The sequence below is a fragment of the Coregonus clupeaformis genome, chromosome 34 (assembly GCF_020615455.1).
Source record: "Coregonus clupeaformis isolate EN_2021a chromosome 34, ASM2061545v1, whole genome shotgun sequence".
Lineage (NCBI taxonomy): Eukaryota > Metazoa > Chordata > Actinopteri > Salmoniformes > Salmonidae > Coregonus > Coregonus clupeaformis.
The window spans coordinates 17490429-17513392 of record NC_059225.1 but is presented as its reverse complement, the minus strand read 5'-3'; the positions used below and the strand labels follow the sequence as shown (position 1 = coordinate 17513392).

The window sequence follows — 22964 nt, the reverse complement described above, 5'->3', positions numbered from 1 at the left end:
GCTCTCCAAGGATGTCAGGGACAAGATTGTAGACCTACACAAGGCTGGAATGGGCTACAAGACCATCGCCAAGCAGCTTGGTGAGAAGGTGACAACAGTTGGTGCGATTATTCGCAAATGGAAGAAACACAAAAGCACTGTCAATCTCCCTCGGCCTGGGGCTCCATGCAAGATCTCACCTCGTGGAGTTGCATTGATCATGAGAACGGTGAGGAATCAGCCCAGAACTACACGGGAGGATCTTGTCAATGATCTCAAGGCATCTGGGACCATAGTCACCAAGAAAACAATTGGTAACACACTACGCTGTGAAGGACTGAAATCCTGCAGCGCCCGCAAGGTCCCCCTGCTCAAGAAAGCACATATACAGGCCTGTCTGAAGTTTGCCAATGAACATCTGAATGATTCAGAGGAGAACTGGGTGAAAAGTGTTGTCGTCAGATGAGACCAAAATCGAGCTCTTTGCCATCAACTCAACTCGCTGTGTTTGGAGGAGGAGGAATGCTGCCTATGACCTCAAGAACACCATCCCCACCGTCAAACTTTGAGGTGGAAACATTATGCTTTTGGGGTGTTTTTCTGCTAAGGGGACAGGACAACTTCACTGCATCAAAGGGACGATGGACGGGGCCATGTACCGTCAAATCTTGGGTAAGAACCTCCTTCCCTCAGCCAGGGTGTTGAAAATGGGTTGTGGATGTGTATTCCAGCATGACAATGATCCAAAACACACGGCCAAGGCAACAAAGGAGTGGCTCAAGAAGAAGCACATTAAGGTCCTGAAGTGGCCTGGCCAGTCTCCAGACCTTAATCCCATAGAAAATCTGTGGAGGGAGCTGAAGGTTCGAGTTGCCAAACGTCAGCCTCGAAACCTTAATGACTTGGAGAAGATCTGCAAAGAGGAGTTGGACAAAATCCCTCCTGAGATGTGTGCAAACCTGGTGGTCAACTACAAGAAACCTCTGACCTCTGTGATTGCCAACAAGGGTTTTGCCACCAAGTACTAAGTCATGTTTTGCAGAGGGGTCAAATACTTATTTCCCTCATTAAAATGCAAATCAATTCATAACATTTTTGACATGCGTTTTTCTGGATTTTTTTGTTGTTATTCTGTCTCTCACTGTTCAAATAAACCTACCATTAAAATTATAGACTGATCATGTCTTTGTCAGTGGGCAAACGTACAAAATCAACAGGGGATCAAATACTTTTGTCCCTCACTGTATGGGATTGAGAAGGTACGTCAATTTCTGAATTTGACAAAAGGGAAGAAATATATGCAGGATTATAATGTAATAGATTTGTTTTCCTGAAAGTGAATTGTTTATTGAATCAGCAAAGTTTTTGATGTAAAAAATAACGGGGGGAGGTTTGACAAGCCCTGAAATTGCTAGACTCAAGAAAGTGGTCACGAGAGTGATAAGTGATGTAAATTCTAAAGGAAATGAAAGAGTTCAGTCGCAGCCTTAACTCTGTAAAGAGATGTGGTTTCTGTGTCGTCCTCTGTATTTTTTAAAAGTTTCTTCTTTAAACGTAAATGGGGCGAGAGACGTTAAAAAAAGAGCCATAGTGTATGAGTTAATTAGGGGAAAGGGAAGTGACATAAGTTTTCTACAAGAAACGCATAGTAATGTGGAAAATGAAGTTATGTGGCAACAGGAGTGGGGGGACAGTGGTGTGTAGTCATAACAACTCAAAAAGTGGGGGTGTGGCCATCTTGTTCTCAAAAGGGTTTTTGCCTTTGTCATATGAGGTTGAAGAGGTAGTTGAGGGGAGGTTATTAAAAGTTAGAGCGAGGTATGAAAACATCACTATGTGTCTGATAAATGTATATGCCCCAGGTCTGTAAATCAAGTGTTATAACCCCAGTGGGATTTTCTGATCATTGTTTAATAACAGAGGTGGTGTTCATTAACGCTGTAAAACCCAGAAGCGCATACTGGCATTTTAATATTCCTTTATTGAGTGATGCTCACTTCAGGAAATGTTTTAGTTTTCTCTGGGAGAGGTGGAGGTCTCAAAAGGCCAGTTTTGTATCCCTTCAACAGTGGTGGGATATAGGGAAAATCCAGATTCAACAATTCTGTAATCAATACACGAGGAATGTCACCAACGACATCACCAGATCAATGAAAGCCCTAGAGTTTGAAATAGTGGAACTCCTGACGTTGGTTGAGACCACAGGAGATCGAGGCCATACTCAGGCCCTCAAGAGGAAAAAAACTGCATTGGCAGACCTGCTGGGTATCAGAGCACATGGGGCATTGGTGAGAAATACGTTTCAGGGAATCTCTGAAATGGATGCCCCATCCAAATCTTTCTTTGGTCTAGAGAAAAAGAATGGACAAAGAATAATTATTAATTTCCTCAAATCAGCTGTTGGACAGGAGCTCACTAGGCTTAGTAAAATTAGAAAGAGGGCAGTAGAGTTCTATGCTGAGCTCTACAAGTGTGAGTACAAAGAGGATAAAACAGTGACACAGCAGTTCATTGATGGGCTCCCACAGGTGGCTGCAGAAGCTCAGGTTGAGCTAGAGCAACAATTGTCTTTGCAGGAGCTATACACTGCATTAAAAGGCATGGAAAATGGAAGGGCACCAGGCATTGATGGGCTTCCCGTTGACTTTTTAAAGTCTTTTTGGGCTATGTTGGGAGAGGATTGGCTAGCAGTAGTTAATGATAGTTTGACCGGAGGGTTACTACCGATAAGCTGCAGAAGGGCTGTCCTCACCCTACTGCCCAAAAAGGGTGACCCTAGGGAGGTGAAGAACTGGAGGCCGGTGGGTTTATTGTGCACTGATTATAAGATCCTGTCAAAGGCTTTGTCCAACAGGCTGAGGGAGGTGATGGGGCAAATCATACATACGGACCAGTCCTGCTGTGTTCACGGCAGGCAGATAGGGGATAACATTTATTTGATTCAGGATTTTTTTGACGTCTCTAGGGCTATTGGGATGGATGCTGGTCTAATTTCAATTGATCAGGAAAAGGCATTTGACCGAGTTGAACATCAACATTTATGGCACACTTTTGAGGCGTTTGGTTTCAGCTCCGGTTTTATTGCCATGATAAGGGTGATATATGGTTACATTGAAAGTGTATTGAAAGTTAACGGTGGCTTGAGTGCTCCTTTTAAAGTGTATAGAGGTATTAGGCAGGGATGTTCTTTGTCAGGAATGTTATATGCCATTGCTATAGAGCCACTACTAAATAGCATTAGAAGTCGCATTGAAGGGGTGTACCTTTCAGAGGATATTCCTCCTATTCGTCTCTCAGCCTATGCTGATGATGTAGTTATTTTAGTTAAAAATCAAGCGGAGGTGGATAGTTTGAGTCTAATGGTTGATCGTTTTAGGGGAATATCCTCTGCAAAGGTAAATTGGGAAAAAAGTTGTGCTTTACAGATTGGAGAATGGTCTGGAGGGATCATGGCTTTGCCAGGGGGGCTGGAATGGTGTAAGGGAGGTTTTAAGTATCTTGGAGTGTACCTAGGAGATGAGGGGACAAGGGAAAATAATTGGATTGGGGTGGTTGAAATGGTGGAAGGGAGGATGAGGAGATGGCGTTGGTTGCTATCTCGTATGTCATATAGGGGGCGCACTATTATAGTTAACAATGTGGTTGCCTCTGCACTGTGGCATCGGTTGTCAGTTTTAGAGCCACCATCTGGCCTTCTGGCTAAGATACAGGCGATTATTGTAGATTTATTTTGGGATAAATATAATTGGGTTCCACAAAGTGTTTTGTATTTGTCAAAAGAGGAGGGGGGACAAGGTCTTGTACATCTTGCTAGTAGGGCTGCTGCTTTCCGGTTTCAGTTTATTCAAAGGTTGCTTTATGGACCAGAAAATGTGGTTTGGAGTGGGGTGGCAGGTCTTGTATTACAGCAGGTCGGGGGATTAGGTTTAAAGAAGGCTTTATTTTTGGTGGATAGTAGCCAGATTTCTAGGGAGGGAGTACCTCCGTTTTACAGGGGCCTTCTTAGGGTTTGGAGCATAATGAAGGTGTCCAGACGCACTCCAGCGGAGTCAGTGCATTGGCTTTTGGAGGAACCTCTGGTGTATGGGGCAAGACTGGATTGTACAACTGCAGCTGTTCCACATTTCTCCAAGATTCTGGTGAAGGGAAAAATCATCACCCTAAAACAGTTAATGGCCATGGCTGGGCCAACCTTAATGGATGGAAGATGGGTGACTGAACATTTGGGGGTGAGGTCGGAAAGGATTGTCGGACAACTGCTGGGAAGCTGCAGGAAGGCTCTGTCAGCAGAAGAGTGGGGTATGCTTAATAGTCACAAGAAGAAGGTACAAGATGAAAACGTCTCATTTCCAAGACTAGGGATTACACCCAATATCCCAGAGTCAGAAAGAAAGGTGTTATTACTGGATTTGAGAGGGTTGGAAGAGGTGGGTTTGGATGAGGTGAATGGGAAAGACTTATATAGGGGGTGTGTCAAGGTGTTAAATAAAGATACATTGAAAAATAGAAAAGACACTCCTTGGAGGGTTAAATTGGGCATTGATGACAAGGTAAAGCCAGCATGGAGAGCACTGTACAAGCCTCCGTTATAAAAGGGTACTGGTGATATACAATGGAGGGTTTTGCATGGCATCATTGCAGTTAATACTTTTGTATCTGTTATGTTTTATGGAGTGTGAGAGGATAAAGCCTCTCTTGGATATGCTGGAGTCTTTGTTTAAAGCTGTAGGGGAGATTTTCAATAACAGTTTTTATTTTGGGGTTTCAATATAGTAAGCAACAGAAAAGAAAATGTAAACTGTTAGATTTTATTTTGGGACAAGCTAATATGTCAATTTTTCTGAGTAGGAAACATAAGATGTGTTTTTAAAGGATTAGTGAAAGCGAGAATAAAAGTGGATTTTGAGTTCTTCTCGGCTGTAAAAGATCTCCCATTGTTTGAGGAGAAGTGGGCTTACGAAGGAGCGATGTGTTTTGTGGAGGGGAAACTATTTTTTGTTGATGAAATGAGTTGAATGTATATATATGTTTTTTTGTACTTTTATTTAATGTATTTGTATGTTTTAATTTTTATTTAGGAATTACATTTGTTGTTTCATTTCTGAAAAGGCAGTGTGCCATTATTTGTGTTAACACTTGAGTATAAAATAAAGGTTTTATAAAAACTCAAACTCACTCTCTCTCTCTCTCTCTCTCCCCTTCCCCCTCCCCGTCTGTCTCTGGTTAACACTCTATAGAACACAGAGGTGTTAATTTCTCATCTGCATGGTTACACAACACACACACACACACACACACACATCCTGTCAGCCAACTTAAACTCTGACTAATAACAGGAGGTTGGTTAATCTGTAGAGCAACTCCACTGAACAAAAATAAAAACGCAACATTTTACTGAGTTACAGTTCATATAAGGAAATCAGTCAATTGAAATAAATTCATTAGGCCCTAATCTATGGATTTCACATGACTGGGAATACAGATATGCATTTGTTGGTCACAGATACCTTTAAAAAAAATGAAGGGCTGTGGATCAGAAAACCAGTCAGTATCTGGTGTGACCACAATTTGCCTGATGCAGCACGACACATCTCCTGTTGATTGTGGCCTGTGGATACTCCTCTTAGATGGCTGTGCGAAGTTGCTGGATATTGGCGGGAACTGGAACACGCTGTCGTTCATGTCGATCCAGAGCATCTCAAACATGCTCAATGCTCAACATGAGGTGATGGCAACGGATGAAGTTAATCTGGCCAAATGTGAGTTTGCTAAAGCAAGTGTCACTTATCTCGGCAAAGTGGTCAGTCAGGGTGTGGTTCGCCCAGTGCATGCCAAAGTTGAAGCTGTTGAGCAGTGTCCGCCTCCCATGACTAAGAAGGAGCTTATGCGCTTTCTCGGTATGGTTGGTTATTATCGAAGATTCTGTAAGAACTTTTCCTCAGTGGTAGCACCCCTGACCGACTTGCTTAAGGCTCAGGTGAAGTATATTTTGTCGGACAGACGTCAAGCTGCGTTCGAGAATGTAAAGACACTATTGTGTTCTTCCCCAGTGCTTGTTGCCCCTCGTTTGAATGATCCGTTCATACTCCATGTAGATGCTAGTAATGTAGGTCTTGGTGCTGTTCTGTTGCAGGCAGATGTCCAGGGGGTGGGCCGTCCAATTAGTTACTTCTCTAAGAAGTTTAACTCGTACCAGCTCAATTATTCTGTGGTACAGAAGGAAGCGCTTGCGCTTCTTTAGGCTCTCCAACATTTTGATGTGGAAGTTGGTTCAGGTGGCACCTCTCTCGTGGTGTACACAGATCATAATCCTCGGACGTTTCTGCAGTCCTTCCAGAACCCAAATCAGAGGCTTATGAGGTGGGCACTGTTTTTGCAGCCGCACAATTTTGACATTCGCCATATTAAGGGCAAAGAAACGTCCTTGCCGATGCCTTGTCCCGCGCCCCCATGCCGTAGTTTTTTGTTATTGTTTTGGATAACTTGCCTGTCCTCTCCTGTCTCCCTCTTTCTTCCCCGGTTCTGTCTCTCTTTCTCTCCCTCTTAAAGTGTTCCTTAGGATCCCAGGTTGCTGAGGTGGTAGAGCGAGGGGCAGCCTGGAGGGCAGAGGTGGGTCAGGGGGTATAGGTGGGTGTTTCTTTTTTTGCTTAGTAATAAGTGGCGCAATATGGCATTCGTTTTTTAGTGTTTTGGTTGTTTCTGTTTTTGTTTCAGGTTTGTGGTGGAACCCCATTCTTAAGGGGGGACGGGGACGTCCCTCCCACTCTGTCTGCTGGGATCTCCTGTTTCGTAGTCTGCTTGTTGCAGGAGGCCAGTCTGCAGAGCTGGGAGGATCGTCAGCTGATGTGGCGCACCTGGGCAGGCTTGGCCTGCAGGCTATAAAGGGTGGCCACATCAGCCAACACTGTCTTCCCTGACTGGCAGGCTGGCTTCCACCAAACAACACCCTCTCCATTCATCCACACACTGCATACACTACTGATCCTACAGACATTCACAGCTTATGTTACATTTTTGTATTTATTATTATTATTATACATTTATTCATTTTTACATTTAAGTTATGCGTGGTCTCTCTTTGTTGTTACAAACAATGAGCCAGGTCGTAACAGGCATGACAATGGGCCTCAGGATATCGTCACGGTATCTCTGTGCATTCACATTTCCATAGATAAAATGCAATTGTGTTCATTGTCCATAGCTTATGCCTGCCCATACCATAACCCCACTGCCACCATGGGGCACTCTGTTCACCACGTCTGCCATGTACAGTAGAAACTGGGATCCATCTGTGAAGAGCACACTTCTCCAGTGTTCCAGTGGCCATTGAAGGTGAGCATTTGCCCACTGAAGTCGGTTACGACGCCGAACTGCAGTCAGGTCAAGACCCTGAGCACACAGATGAGCTTCCCTGAGACGGTGTCTGACAGTTTGTGCAGAAATTCTTCGGTTATGCAAACCCACAGTTTCATCAGCTGTCCAGTGGCTGGTCTCAGACAATCCCGCATGTGACATTTCTATATTTTAGTCATTTTAGCAGACGCTCTTATCCAGAGCGACTTACAGTTAGTGAGTGCATACATACTTTTTTTTCATACTGGCCCCCCGTGGGAATCAAACCCACAACCCTGGCATTGCAAGCGCCATGCTCTACCAACTGAGCTACACGGGACCTTAGCCAGATGTGGAGGTCCTTGGCTGGCATGGTTACACATGGTCTGCGATTGTGAGGCCGGATGGACGTACTGTCAAATTCTCTAAAATGACGTTGGTAGAGAAATTAACATTAAATTCTCTGGCAGCAGCTCTGGTGGATATTCCTGCAGTCAGCATTCAAATTGCACACTCCCTCAAATCAGTGGCATAGTGTTGTGTGATTTAACTTCACATTTTAGAGTGGCCTTTTATTGTCCCCAGCACAAGGTGCAGCTGTGTAATGATCATGCTGTTTAATCAGCTTCTTGATATGCCACAGGTGGATGGATTATCTTGGCAAAGGAGAAATGCTCACTAACAGGGATGTAAACAAATATGTGCACAACATTAGAGAGAAATAAGCTTTTTGTGCATATGGAACTATTCTGGGATCTTTTATTTCAGCTCATGAAACATGTAACCATGACAGACAAAAATGATATAAGTCATATACGATTTCATCCGTGTTTATGTGTCTGAGTAAGAAGACTAATGCTAGCGCATAAGTAAAGGCTGCATTCCCTGTAGCTTTCCAGGATCAGGGTTGGCCACACCTGGTCTGCCAGCATAAAACCCAATGCAATACAAAGGTCAAGGTTGCGACTTTTCATGTGTCATTGGGATGGGGTCACCATGATGTCATCACCCTAAACCCCACCCTAAAGTCAACTGACAAAAGAAAAAGTAGCGGCACTCAATCTTGGACATAAAGGACAAAATCACCTTATCTTCCACCTACTACAGTATGTTTCATTAGTAAAGCCTTCATCACAGCATGTTTAGCTCAGTCATTAGGCCATACCTTAAAAACTCAATCTGCAGTTGCTACATATGTACCCATTGATTCTTGAAGAATATGACCTGTAAATCAACTGTCATATTGGCATTCTGATCTTCCGAACGGTCATTCTGGGAAAGACCCATGTCACATTTTTCTGGTCGGAATGCTGATGAAAGTGTTTCCTCTTGGTAAACAACCTGCAGTGACGCAGCAGAAATCCCCGGCAGTCTTTCATTCTTTCTGTCGTTCACAAATAAAGGAGAGGAGAAGAGAGGGATGACTGAACAGGAGATGCCACTTCTGCTTTTCAGGCCTTTAAATCCCCTCCACCCTGGTGAAGACTGACACTACAGACCTGACCCTGAGCTAAGCTGAGCAGCCTGCCAGAGAAGAGAGAGAATTCAATCATCTATTTATTAAACTTGTATTGTACCAGTTGAATCTGAGACCTACAGTAAAGATGGGGAGCTGTGGAACTCTGGTGAAGATCTGGACAGCAGCTATCGTCATAGCAGCGCTGATCTGGACAGGGACAGGTGAGGGGAAGGGAGTGTGTGTTAGGTGGTTAGAGGTGGAGGTACATGGTTTTTGAAGTGATTGCCAGGTCAAGATGATTTGTTTCTTTGAAAATATGTAAGTATGATGCTTACGAGGGATGCCGCCGAAACGCATCCGTTTGTTCTGACATCTGCTGCAAAAAACATAATTAAATAATGTTTCAGTGAGTGTGGGTTGTTCCTTTCTTCAAGTAGACCTATACTGTATGCCTTTTGAATCCAGCACGCAACAACTTTTTGTTACTACAGATATTTGAGCTGATCATGCCAATTTTTCTTTCTATTAAAATATGTAAGCATGTCATTAATTTAAACTATTCCCCCTCCTCAGTAGATGGAGAGAAGCTGGTGTCGTGCTGTAAGACAGTGACCAGGAGCGAGGTGACTGATCCAATCACAGGCTACTGGACTCAGGCCTATAACGCTCCCTGTGTACGGGCCGTCATGTAAGGAACAGATCTTTTAGTCTTTATTTCATTGAGGTTTTTCAAGTTTAGTCTCATATGTTGTCACAAAGTGCTTTACAGTATGTGGTGGCTATGTTGTGTCAAAGCCCCCAGACATGTTATGTCAAACCCCTTCAGTTTCAGTGTTAACGCTGAGTTTCTCCTGCAGCTTTGAGACGGAGAAGGGTCTGATCTGTTGTCACTATAAACAACCCTGGGTACGGCGCAAGATTCAACAGTTTGAGTAAGTTAACTATCATAAACGCAAGCTCACACGTGCACACACACAGAGAAAGAACAAAAGAGAAAAGGAAACTGATTGTGTAATTTCTTTTCTTTTCTAGAAAGGCCCGCTGGAGCTCAAAATCTCCCTCTCTCTCCTCCTTTCCCCCCTCTCTCACCTCCACCCCTACCACTTCCTCTCCTCCTTCAGTCAACTCTTCTCCCCCCTCTCTCACTTCCACCCTTACGTCTTTACCCTCCTCTCCTCCCTCTCTCTCCTCCTCTTCCATCTCTCTCACCTCCACCTCTACCTCTACCTCCCTACCCTCCTCTCCTCCCTCTCTCTCCTCCTCTTCCATCTCTCTCACCTCCACCTCTACCTCTACCTCCCTACCCTCCTCTCCTCCCTCTCTCTCCTCCTCTCCTCTGTCTGTTTCCTCCTCTCTTCACTCGCTCTTCTCCTCTCTTTTCCTTGCTTCCCCCTCTTCTCCCTCCGTAACTTCCTCTCACCCCTCTCTGTCCCCCTCTCCCTCCTATCTCCTCTCCTCTCTTTTCCCTGCCTCCTCCTCTCCTCCCTCTCTCTCTTCCTCTCCTCCATCTCTTTCCTTCTCCCCTCATCGGGAATCAATCGAGAATGCCTTAACTCAGCAGTCAACAGTCAACCAATAGAATCATTGCCAATGGCTGAAGTTCCACTGAAGTTCCACGTCTTCATATCTAACATCTAACAGACTTCCAATATGCATATTACATTCAGATGTAATATCTTACTAGTTATTATTTAATTCAGTTGTCATCATTATTAGAGTTATTTATGAAATATCTTCAAGGCCAGTGTTTCGTGTATTTATTTATTCATTTCTTCAAGTAGTTATGTTGACTTTTAATAATTCATCATGCCAATGAGTTCTTAATGTTATTTAACACATTTATTTATTAAGTACTTATACATTTAATTTGTTTCTTTTTGATCAATCAATGTTGTTTTAAAACATGTTTGTAAGAGCAATTTCCTTATCTACTTATTTATTCAACAGTAATGAGTTGTAAACATCAGGAAATCAATGAATCTTTGGGGAAACTAAAACTGAAAATAAAATGTTGGAAATATTATTTTAAGTTTTCAGTCTGACTGTTTTGATGTCAAGGTGCAGACAGAAAAAAACACCAAGCATTTTCAGCATCAGCGTTTCACACCTTTTGGTGTGTGTGCGTGTGTGTGTACCCTTTATTAAACCATCATTCTCCGAAATACTGCTGCAGGGGTTGGGGTGTTGGTGGTTTGTTAAGGGGCAAAAAGAAGACAGAGAAGGAGAGGGGGGGCGGAGGTGTGAATATAGCATTACGAGTACTGACCACATTGCACCATAACACACACACAAACAAACAGTGCAAGGTGGGAGTTTCCACTAGTACGGTAGGTGTAACCCACCGTCAGACACAAAACCCCTGACACTTCCACCGCCTGTCACAGACTCATCGCCACGGTTACCAGACCAATCAGTACGACCTCCGACCCGTCTCCGTAGTTTAGTGCCTAGCAGAGTCTCTCCCTGTGTGTGTTGGTCTGTCCGTCAGTCAGTCAATCAGTCTGTCCGTCAGTCAGTCAGTCAGTCTGTCAGTCAGTCATTTATTCATTAAGTCAGTCAGTCTGTCAGTCAGTCATTTATTCATTAATTCAGTCAGTCAGTCAGTCATTCATTCATTCAGTTACTCAGTCAGTCAGTCAGTCAGTCAGTCAATATGTCCATGTTCCAGTCCAGGACCCTCTCTCTGGCCTTCCTGATCACCATGTGTGTGTACCTCGCCACTGTGTCTGCCAACTGTGAGTACTGATTCACTGATTGATTGCTGTAGTGAATGATTGAAAACTACAACTATATTGTTTATATTCTAGAACTATATATGAATATACAGTATATGCTATATACTATATTCACACACACATTAAAATGCAGAACATTTTATAACGCGTTTACAGTTACCATTGAGTTCATGTAATCAAAAGCTTTTCGATAGTCCTTCTACAACTCAGACACATCTTGGACCCAGAGTGGTCCATGAACCATAGTTATATGTACTTTTTAAATACGTTTGAACTGTTTAGTTTGACATGTTTGCTGGTAACGTAACTGATTGCAGTTTTTTTGTGCATTTGGAAAGTATTCAGACCCCTTGACTTTTTCCACATTTTGTTACGTTAAAGCCTTATTCTAAAATGGATAAAATATTTTTTTTCCCTCATCAATCTGCACACAATACCCCATAATGACAAAGTGAAAACAGGCTTTTAGAAATATTTGCACATTTATTAGAAAGAAAAAACAGAAATACCTTATTTACATAAGTATTCAGACCCTTTGTTATGTGACTCGAAATTGAGCTCAGGTGCATCCTGTGTCCATTGATCATCCTTGAGATGTTTCTACAACTTGATTGGAGTCCACCTGAAGTAAATTCAAATGATTGGACATGATTTGGAAAGGCACACACCTGTCTATATAAGGTCCCACAGTTGACAGTGCATTTCAGAGCAAAAACCAAGCCATGAGGTCGAAGGAATTGTCCGTAGAGCTCCGACACAGGATTGTGTCGAGGCACAGATCTGGGGAAGGGTACCAAAAAATGTCTGCAGCATTGAAGGTCCCCAAGACCACGGTGGCCTCCATCATTCTTAAAAATTGAAGAAGTTTGGAACCACCAAGACTCTTCCTAGAGCTGGCTGCCCGGCCAAACTGAGCAATCGGGGGAGAAGGCCCTTGGTCAGGGAGGTGACCAAAAACCCAATGGTCATTCTGACAGAGCTACAGAGTTCCTCTGTGGAGATGGGAGAACCTTCCAGAAAGACAACCATCCCTGCAGCACTCCACCAATCAGGCCTTTATGGTAGAGTGGCCAGACGGAAGCCACTCCTCAGTAAAAGGCACATGACTGCGACGCTCCACATCCAACCTGAGAGCTTGACAGGATCTGCAGAGAAGAATGGGAGAAACTCCCCAAATACAGGTGTGCCAAGCTTGTAGCGTCACACCCAAGAAGTCTCGAGGCTGTAACCGCTGCCAAAGGTGCTTCAACAAATGATTGAGTAAAGGGTCTGAATACTTATGTATTTTTAATACATTTGCTAAAATGTCTGAAAACCGTTTTTTGCTTTGTCATTACGGAGTATTGTGTGTAGATTGATGAGGGGGAAAAAAAAAACAATTTAATCCATTTTAGAATAAGGTTGTAACGTAACAAAATGTGGAAAACGTCAAGGGGTCTGAAGACTTTCCCAATGCACTGTACCTGATGACATGTCATTAGTTGCTCCCCAACCCTGTGCACCCACAAGCACAAGCACACAGACATAGGTTGGTTGATTTTGACAGCCCTCTGACACATCTGAGGTGGGACAGGCCACATGTCTTAATAGTTTCCTGTCAGTCTCTCACCATTTTTTTTGATGGTTAGTTTAGAGATCTTACAATCTTTTATTTCTGTTTTTTCTCTCTCCCTCTCTCTCTCACTTCCTTACTCTCTCACTTCCTTCCTCCTCCTTTTCTCTCTCAGATCGTCGGCCCAGTAAGGTGACCACAAATTGCTGCACAAGTGTGTCTGACACTCCCATAAAATTTGACCTGAAAGGATACCGGATCCAAAACTCCATGCCACCCTGTGTTAATGCCATCATGTAAGTCTCGAACACACGAACACACACACACACACACACACACACACACATTAGTAGTAATAATCTCTGTGTTTTGTTTCAGCTTCTACACAGTGAAAGACGAGAAGATCTGCTCTGATCCCAAAGCAGCCTGGGTCGACAAGAAAAAGAAAGGTAAAGAGGACACACACACACACACACACACACACACACACACACACACACACACACACACACACACACACACACACACACACACACACACACAGAGTCTAATCTCTATTTCTCTCTCTAGGTTTAAAAGTGATGAAAAAGTGAAGGAGCCATGCTTGACCGTGTCTGGAGCCTTCTGTACTGTCGATCTGCCTCCCCCTACAAGCCTTCTGTACTGTAGATCTGCCTCCCCCTACAAGCCTTCAAGCCCTTTCAACCATCATAGAATAGTTTTCAGCATGTTTTCTTTTTCTGTTATATTTTGATTAGTGTATCTTGTCATTAGGACCTAAACTTTGTTCTGTGTTAATGGATTGAATAATATATATGTTTTCAAAATATATTTCCTTAAAATACTTGTTATGACAGTCAGTCTGTTATTTTGACATATTTCCTGTTAGTTTGAAGAGAGTTAGTCTATTGTTGTGTTTATGTTGATCTAAAACCACTGGAAAGCATACAGGGGTTTGCTGTTCTGAAGTGATACAGTGTACAGTTTGTCTATGGGTTACTATAGCAGAGCTGAGAGGAGAAGTCTAACCTCATAGCACCATCTAGTGGCCAACTGGGACCACACAGTGTGACTGAGGAGGACCACAGATGCGGTGCTCAGGAGTGGGTGAAAATTTTCCTGTTCTCATATTCTATTCTGAGTACAATGAGTGAGGATATGCTTTGTGTCACCTTTATACATGCACGTGCACGTACAGAGTGACCTGGCTGTAGAGAGAGCAGCGGGGGTCTGCAGATAGTAACAGTGTTTTAATACGTAATGGCTGCTCCTCCATGTATTATTAAAGTTCTAAAAACACACTGAGACCATTCAGAGAGAGAGATAGATGATCAAAGGTAGGGAGAAAAATTAAGCGAGAGTATGGAATAAAGAGAGGGGGAATACAATGGATAGGGGGCAGAGAGGAGAGGGGGTAGAGAGAGAGAGGAAGAGAGGGATGAATGGAGAGAAAGAGGGCGGTCAAGCAGTCTAATGTGTAAATAGGAGCGTGACGACCCAGAGTGCATTGTGTGTGTGTGTGTGTGTGTGAGCCAATAATAGATGTTGTTGCCTTCTCAACCCCTTAGCTCTTTAATAAAGCAGTGAAGCCCCTCAGACACACCTCCATTATCTAGAGAGTGAGAGAGAGAGCGATGGAGAGAGGGATGAGTGGAGGACAGGAGTGGCAGATGGTTCTTCTTGTTGAGGTTAACTAAAAAGCTGGAGGTAAAAGATGAAGATAAAGAGGAGAGTTAATCACAGGGCAAGGGGCGGCTATACAGTGTGACGGTTTAGGACAGAGAGGTACAGAGAACAGACCCTAGCAGCTCAGAACTGACACATGTATAAGTGTGTGTGTGTGAGAAAGATGGACACACACACTGCTGAAACCAGGGCATCAGAACACTCCAGAGAACAACTGAGGCAGACTACAGGGCACCAGGTGTAGGTCAGTGTGTGTGTGTGTGTGTGTATGTGTGTGTGTGTGTGTGTGTGTGTGTGTGTGTGTGTGTGTGTGTGTGTGTGTGTGTATGTGTGTGTGTGTGTGTATGTGTGTGTGTGTGTATGTGTGTGTGTGCAATACCTGGAATGCCAAACCCATTCCAGTGGAAAACAGAAATTCTCCAGGCTTCTGTCTCATAAACATAGGATATATGATGTTCTATATAGACCCTTTGTTAGCTTCTGAAGACACACACACACAAACACACACACACACACACACACACAAACACACATTCACACGCAAACTCACAAACACACACGCAAACGCAAACTTGCTCGCACACAAACACATTGTGGCAGTATTGACAGCTCCTCAAGAGTTCCACAGTATGGAATGAAACATCCAGCCTCTCCTGGCACTATGGTAAAAGTTAATCCGTTTATAAAACAAGCAAATATCTCTGTCTTGAAATATCTCTATATCTGTTAGAAATGTTCCTCTTTTCAGTTTCACCTCAAATTGTATTGTTTGATTGACTGGTTGATTGAACCCAGATCTACTTCCGGGTCAAAGAAAGAGTTAGATCCAAGTCCGGGGTCACACAGCTGGAACTACTTTCGTGTCACAGTGAGGTGGTCTCTGTCTGCAGGATGGATTGGGCTCTGGAGTTCCGCAGGAAGTGGGTATAGTTATCAGTCCCGTTATGGCTGATTGACGCCCTGTGTAGACGGTAGTCCCTCCACATGTAGCGCTTCAACGACACCCTCCTCCACTTCAACTTCAGCTCCCCTTGGACCTGCACATATACACACACACACACACACACATTCACACACACACACACACACACACACACACACACACACACACACACACACACACACACACACACACACACACACACACACACACACACACACACACACACACACACACACACACACACACACACACACACACACACACACACACACACACACACACATTCACACACACACACACACACACACACATTCACACACACACACACACACACACACACACACACACACACACACACACACACACACACACACACACACACACACACACACACACACACAGTCTTAGAGAGTATGGTTACAGAGAACATTTTGAGGTTAAATGTAATAGTACATTCAGCTGACTGACCTCAGTGTTGAGGAAGCAGTAGAGGATGGCTACCACCAGACCCTAGAGAACACACAGCATACGGCAACATCAACAGCTTCTATACACACTATACATGTCATATACTAATCACAACACGACGTGACACATATATAGATCCTAGACCTGGGTTAAACTGGATAGGGTTAGGGTTAGGGGGGTAAGGCTAAAGATTAGGGGTTAAGGTAGTGTTATACCTGGAAGGACCCCAGTACCAGGTCAAAGAGAATCTTGTATTCCTCCATCCTGTCGCTCTCTGTCTCCACCAGGTAGACAAACACCATGTAGTTGACTCCAAAGAGAGGAATCAACAGCAGGGTAGACTTAGCCAGACGCCTGCAACACACAGGTCTGTGTGAGAGAGTGTATATATATACACTCACTGGCCAGTTTATTAGTTACAACACCAGTTCACGAAAATGGATCGCTCCTACAGACAGTAAGTAATGTGCCGTGGCTGGCTATACAGTGGGGAAAAAAAGTATTTAGTCAGCCACCAATTGTGCAAGTTCTCCCACTTAAAAAGATGAGAGAGGCCTGTAATTTTCATCATAGGTACACGTCAACTATGACAGACAAATTGAGAAAAAAAAATCCAGAAAATCACATTGTAGGATTTTTAATGAATTTATTTGCAAATTATGGTGGAAAATAAGTATTTGGTCACCTACAAACAAGCAAGATTTCTGGCTCTCACAGACCTGTAACTTCTTCTTTAAGAGGCTCCTCTGTCCTCCACTCGTTACCTGTATTAATGGCAACTGTTTGAACTTGTTATCAGTATAAAAGACACCTGTCCACTACCTCAAACAGTCACACTCCAAACCCCACTATGGCCAAGACCAAAGAGCTGTCAAAGGACACCAGAAACAAAATTGTAGACCTGCACCAGGCTGGGAAGACTGAATCTGCAATAGGTAAGCAGCTTGGTTTGAAGAAATCAACTGTGGGAGCAATTATTAGAAAATGGAAGACATACAAGACCACTGATAATCTCCCTCGATCTGGGGCTCCACGCAAGATCTCACCCTGTGGGGTCAAAATGATCACAAGAATGGTGAGCAAAAATCCCAGAACCACACGGGGGGACCTAGTGAATGACCTGCAGAGAGCTGGGACCAAAGTAACAAAGCCTACCATCAGTAACACACTACACCGCCAGGGACTCAAATCCTGCAGTGCGAGACGTGTCCCCCTGCTTAAGCCAGTACATGTCCAGGCCCGTCTGAAGTTTGCTAAAGTGCATTTGGATTATCCAGAAGAGGATTGGGAGAATGTCATATGGTCAGATGGAACCAAAATATAACTTTTTGGTAAAAACTCAACTCATCGTGTTTGGAGGACAAAGAATGCTGAGTTGCATCCAAAGAACACCATACCTACTGTGAAGCATGGGGGTGGAAACATCATGCTTTGGGGGCTGTTTTTCTGCAAAGGGACCAGGGACGACTGATCCATGTAAAGGAAAGAATGAATGGGGCCATGTATCGTGAGATTTTGAGTGAAAACCTCCTTCCATCAGCAAGGGCATTGAAGATGAAACGTGGCTGGGTCTTTCAGCATGACAATGATCCCAAACACACCGCCGGGCAACGAAGGAGTGGCTTCGTAAGAAGCATTTCAAGGTCCTGGAGTGGCCTAGCCATTCTCCAGATCTCAACCCCATAGAAAATCTTTGGAGGGGAGTTGAAAGTCCGTGTTGCCCAGCGACAGCCCCAAAACGTCACTGCTCTAGAGGAGATCTGCATGGAGGAATGGGCCAAAATACCAGCAACAGTGTGTGAAAACCTTGTGAAGACTTACAGAAAACGTTTGACCTGTGTCATTGCCAACAAAGGGTATATAACAAAGTATTGAGAAACTTTTGTTATTGACCAAATACTTATTTTTCACCATAATTAGCAAATAAATTCATTAATAATCCTACAATGTGATTTTCTGGATATTTTTTTCTCATTTTGTCTGTCATAGTTGACGAGTACCTATGATGAAAATTACAGGCCTCTCTCATCTTTTAAAGTGGGAGAACTTGCACAATTGGTGGCTGACTAAATACTTTTTTCCCCCACTGTATAAAGCAGGCAGACAGGCATCGAGGCATTCAGTTACTGTTCGATTGAACGTTAGAATGGGCAAAACGAGTGACATAAGTGACTTTGAGCGTGGTGTGATCGGCGGTGCCAGGCATGCCAGATCCAGTATCTCAGAAACGGCTGCCCTTCTGGGCTTTTCACGCACAACAGTGTCTAGGGTGTCTAGCAGCAGTCCTGTGGGCGAAAAACTGCTTATTGACGAGAGAGGTCGAAGGAGAATTGCAAGAATCGTGCAAGCTAACAGACTGGCCACAAACAGACAAATAATGGCGCAGTACAACAGTGTTGTGCAGAACGGCATCTCGGAACGCACAACTCGTCGATCCTTGTCACAAATGGGCTATTGCAGCAGACGACCACACCGGGTTCCACTCCTATTAGCTAAAAACAAGAAGAAGCGCCTCCAGTGGGAACGCGATCACCAACACTGGACAATTGCTGAGTGGAAAAACATTGCCTGGTCCAACGATTTGGCGTAAGCCGCATGAGTCCATGGACCCATCCTGCCTGGTGTCAACTGTACAGGCTGGTGGCGGTGGTGTACGTCCAATCTGCAGCAACTGCGTGATGCCATCGCGTCAGCATGGACCAACATCACTGTGGAATGTTTCGACTTGCAAAATCCATGCTCCAAAGAATTCAGGCTGTTCTGGTAGCAAAGGGGTGTCCCTAATAATCTGGCCGATGAGTGTATGTTGTGGTAGTGCTCAGATTGTTTCTGGAGTGTATAATTCACTGTGTTTTATACTGGAGCTGCCTTCTTTGCTAGGTCTCCCTTGAAAAAGAGGTATCAATGGAACTTCCTGGTTTAAATAAGCTTAATTAAAACATTTGATCAGTTGTTGATACCTGTATTGTGATTGGTTGTTGAGAGAGTACCTGTATTGTGATTGGTCGTTCCCTCCCACGTCAGAGCAGCGTAGTTTCTGGACTAGAATACGGATGATACTGATGAAAATAACAAAGTTGATCTGACAGGGACAACAAGAAACGAGACAATAGACATTAGAATAAGCGTGAATTGAGACAGCAGCCCAATTCTGTTTCTCCTAGTTTGTTCAGTGACTCAAAGGGCTTGCTGATACAGGGATGCCATGACGGCTCTACTGATACTCACTATCACAGATGCCATTATGGGCCAGTCGATCACCCTCCTAGGGGTGGGGATGTCATTCCTCTCCCAGCACCTACACACACACACACACACACGCACACGCACACCCACACCCACACCCACACATTGATAAGTCCCCGGTTGACTAGTGAGACGGTGAGAGGGTCAGGCTCATGTTAATGATGTCAGAGAAGACTCACCCGGTGTCTTCCAGATAGATCCTACAGAAGACCCAGACCACAAGAAATACTGAGGGTAACCCTGAGAGAGAGAGAGAGAGAGAGAGAGAGAGAGAGAGAGGGTGAGAGATTGAGAGATAGAGAGAGGAAACCAGACTACTTTGAGACTTCCACTAAATAGCAGCCTATAAACTAAACACCATAGACACACTCCATAATACTCAACCATAACCAGCTAAACACTGGGAACATTAACACAATGGATGGTTTCTGTCAGAGGCTGAAGGATGAAGTACTAACAACTAGTCCAGGAAGAGACTTTGGACAAAGGAGAGTAGCGAGAGAGAGAGGACATTATAACAGTGTTTATACTTTATACATATTTCATTTATTATACTGGGGGAAAAAAACTTTGGCTCATGGCCATGGTTACAAAGTGTGTGTGGTGTGTGTTCTTACCCCAGCCGATGGTGAGGTAGACAGCGAGGTGTGTGTATGCGTAGGTGACGAGGAGGAGAGTGTGTAGGTAGAGGCCCTCCACCAGCAGCCAGAAGAAGTTAGCCATGATGAAATAGTTAAACATCACCAAACTGACCTTACAGCCCACCTAATACACACACACACACACACAAGCACACACAGAGTAGTTAGCCATGTTAGTTAAACAACGTCAGATTGACTTCACAGCCCAACTACAAATAACACATTTTACTACTGTAGTAACACTTTCACACTTTTACAGTCCTTGGAAACAGACGTTGGCATACATTTTGCAATATACAGTGTGAATCTCACCAGTGAGGGCTGCGTGCTACAGTCAGTGTTTTCATTATGGGAGAAGATAACAGAGTCTTTAACCAGCACGGCCACAGCTCGCAAGATGAACGACACAAACAGGTTGACATGGATGTAGTTCCTCGTGCAGTGGAGCCTCCTACACACACACACACACACACGCACGCACGCACGCACGCACGCAAACACACACACACACACACACACACACAAGCACACTCACCCACACACTCACACACACACTCACACATGAGACATGAGGTCATGATAAGAATGTTTATAAACGGTGTCTATAAGTGAATTATGGGAAATATAAACATCCAGAAAGGTCCTTGATAATCCCCCATATTAAAAACAGCAAAGCACACAATTTGCCAAAACACTACTCCTTTCACAAAGCATGTGTGTGTGCCTCTCTTTGTCTGTGTGTGTGTGTATGTGTGCGTGCGTGTGTGTGTCTCTGTGTGTGTGTTACCTGAACAGACAGAGAATGAGTGTAGAGGTGATGAGAGCGATGAGGGACAGACTGTGGCCCAGAGTGTACAGAGTCTTCACCACCGAGTAGAACAGCAGCTGGAGGACACACACACACACACACACACACACACACACACACACACACACACACACACACACACACACACACACACACACACACACACACACACACACACACACACACACACACACACACACACACACACACACACAGACACACACACACAGACACACACACACAGACACACACACACACACACAGACACACACACACAGACACACACACACACACACAGACACACACACACACACACACAGACACACACACACAGACCCAGACACACACACAGACACACACACACACACACAGACACACACACACAGACAGACACACACACACACACACAGACACACACACACACAGACACAGACACAGACACACACACACACACACACACAGACACACACACAGACACACACACACACACACAGACATACACACACACACAGACAGACAAACACACACACACACAATGTCATGTACACACACATATTGCAACACACCAGCTACATCAAGGACACACAGACACACACTGTCACACATTGACATACATTCTGTCTGCACAATAAAAAGCCTTGCTGTTGTCAAAACAGTCTGACTCTTCAAGTGCGTCTTTCACAACCAGTTTGGAATGCAACCGATAATGTACATGGTTGCACCAGTGCTGTTTAGCTTCAACCCTGCATTAATTACCCCTGTCCTCTCATAGATGTCATACCACGAGAGGTTGGGAAATAACTGCAACTAGTGTGTGTGTGTGTGTGTGTGTGTGTATGTCTTAGTCTGTCTGCTCTTCACCATGTTCTTCCCCATCACCCTCTCATTCTTATAAACAACATTCCCCTAGCCAGATTGCTGAAGATCCACGGCAAAAATCGACGTCCGTCCAGGTAAGCAGGACGTCGGGATATTATTTCAAAACCGGCCACTAGGGGCAACGGTGAGCGTTATTACCATCAAGTAGGCTTGGGGTTTCTAATCTCTATTCCATATCAGGTAAATGATGCAGTAGAATCAGATTTAAAAAACAGATAAACATAAACCTTATGGAACAGCGGGGACTGTGAAGAGACACACACAGGCACAGACACACATACACATGAATGTAGGTATTCTACATACATCTGTGAGACATCTTGCCATTAGCAGACGATGTCTAAACTGCATCTTCCCAATGCATCATGTAACATCCGTTGGGAAGAGCTATCTGTGCTATCTGGGTTTGTTTCCTCTCTCTCACACACATATTTTGTCTGTCACACACCCACACGTACACATGTGTGGGCAAACAAACACACACGCACGCACGCATATTTACTCAAAAATGTCATGTGTTTTTCTCAAGGCATAAAATTCTGATTTTTGGGGGAACATTGTTCGATCAAAGAAAGGCTATTTCTAAGACTCTGTATACTATATTGCTTCATTTCCTGTTACAAAATTAATAAGCTACTAGCAAACATTCTGACAACCAACCCTATACTGTGTGACAACCAACCCTGTGATGGAGGTGGTTGTCACAAGTGTACAAACTGTTTTTGATGGCTTATAACTCTATATTTCAACACAGAACCTTGGTCTTTCTATTAATGTTGAAAAGAGTCTTGTAAAATATTCTGGTGCTGAGAAATACACACAAAAGTAAACGTGTGACAACTAACCCTGGTCTCCCCTAACCTTAGAAATGTGACGTTTATGGACAAAACGTCGGATTCTGCAGTGAAACTGTGAGAGCTTGTTGCCTGAGACACCATCTGAGACACACATGCATTCACACACTTACAAACACACACACACGCACACGCACACACACACCACACACCCACACACACAATTGACACGTACAGTGGGGAGAACAAGTATTTGATACACTGCCGATTTTGCAGGTTTTCCTACTTACAAAGCATGTAGAGGTCTGTAATTTTTATCATAGGTACACTTCAACTGTGAGAGACGGAATCTAAAACAAAATTCCAGAAAATCACATTGTATGATTTTTAAGTAATTAATTTGCATTTTATTGCATGACATAAGTATTTGATACATCAGAAA

At 43.9% G+C, this 22964-nt stretch overlaps 2 protein-coding genes across 2 annotated transcripts in view; one reads left to right on the top strand and one right to left on the bottom strand.

The window, feature by feature from the left end:
* The first annotated feature begins 11349 nt into the window (after positions 1-11349).
* LOC121549798 (eotaxin) lies at positions 11350-13901 on the top strand. Its single transcript, XM_041861683.1, has 4 exons — positions 11350-11505; positions 13233-13353; positions 13436-13506; positions 13628-13901. The coding sequence occupies exons 1-4, from the start codon at positions 11424-11426 to the stop codon at positions 13648-13650; spliced, it is 297 nt and encodes a 98-aa protein (XP_041717617.1). The 5' UTR covers positions 11350-11423; the 3' UTR covers positions 13651-13901.
* Positions 13902-13969: 68 nt separating this feature from the next.
* The window catches only part of LOC121549797 (vasoactive intestinal polypeptide receptor 2-like), a 15561-nt gene continuing 6566 nt past the window's right edge, over positions 13970-22964 (bottom strand). The window contains exons 5-13 of the mRNA XM_041861682.2: positions 20829-20926; positions 20354-20492; positions 20018-20165; positions 19580-19640; positions 19383-19452; positions 19145-19236; positions 16370-16508; positions 16155-16196; positions 13970-15780 (exon numbers count right to left, since the gene is read on the bottom strand). Of these exons, the coding sequence (XP_041717616.2) occupies positions 15607-15780; positions 16155-16196; positions 16370-16508; positions 19145-19236; positions 19383-19452; positions 19580-19640; positions 20018-20165; positions 20354-20492; positions 20829-20926 (963 nt within the window). The 3' untranslated portion in view covers positions 13970-15606. The remainder of the gene's footprint in view (positions 15781-16154; positions 16197-16369; positions 16509-19144; positions 19237-19382; positions 19453-19579; positions 19641-20017; positions 20166-20353; positions 20493-20828; positions 20927-22964) is intronic.

Bases quoted from the DNA above. Each gene is read 5' to 3' on its own strand.
- LOC121549798 (XM_041861683.1), top strand. From the start codon at position 11,424: ATGTCCATGTTCCAGTCCAGGACCCTCTCTCTGGCCTTCCTGATCACC. The intron at 11,506-13,232 runs GTGAGTACTGAT...TTTCTCTCTCAG, and splicing joins CGCCACTGTGTCTGCCAACT to ATCGTCGGCCCAGTAAGGTG. The intron at 13,507-13,627 runs GTAAAGAGGACA...TTCTCTCTCTAG, and splicing joins GGTCGACAAGAAAAAGAAAG to GTTTAAAAGTGATGAAAAAG.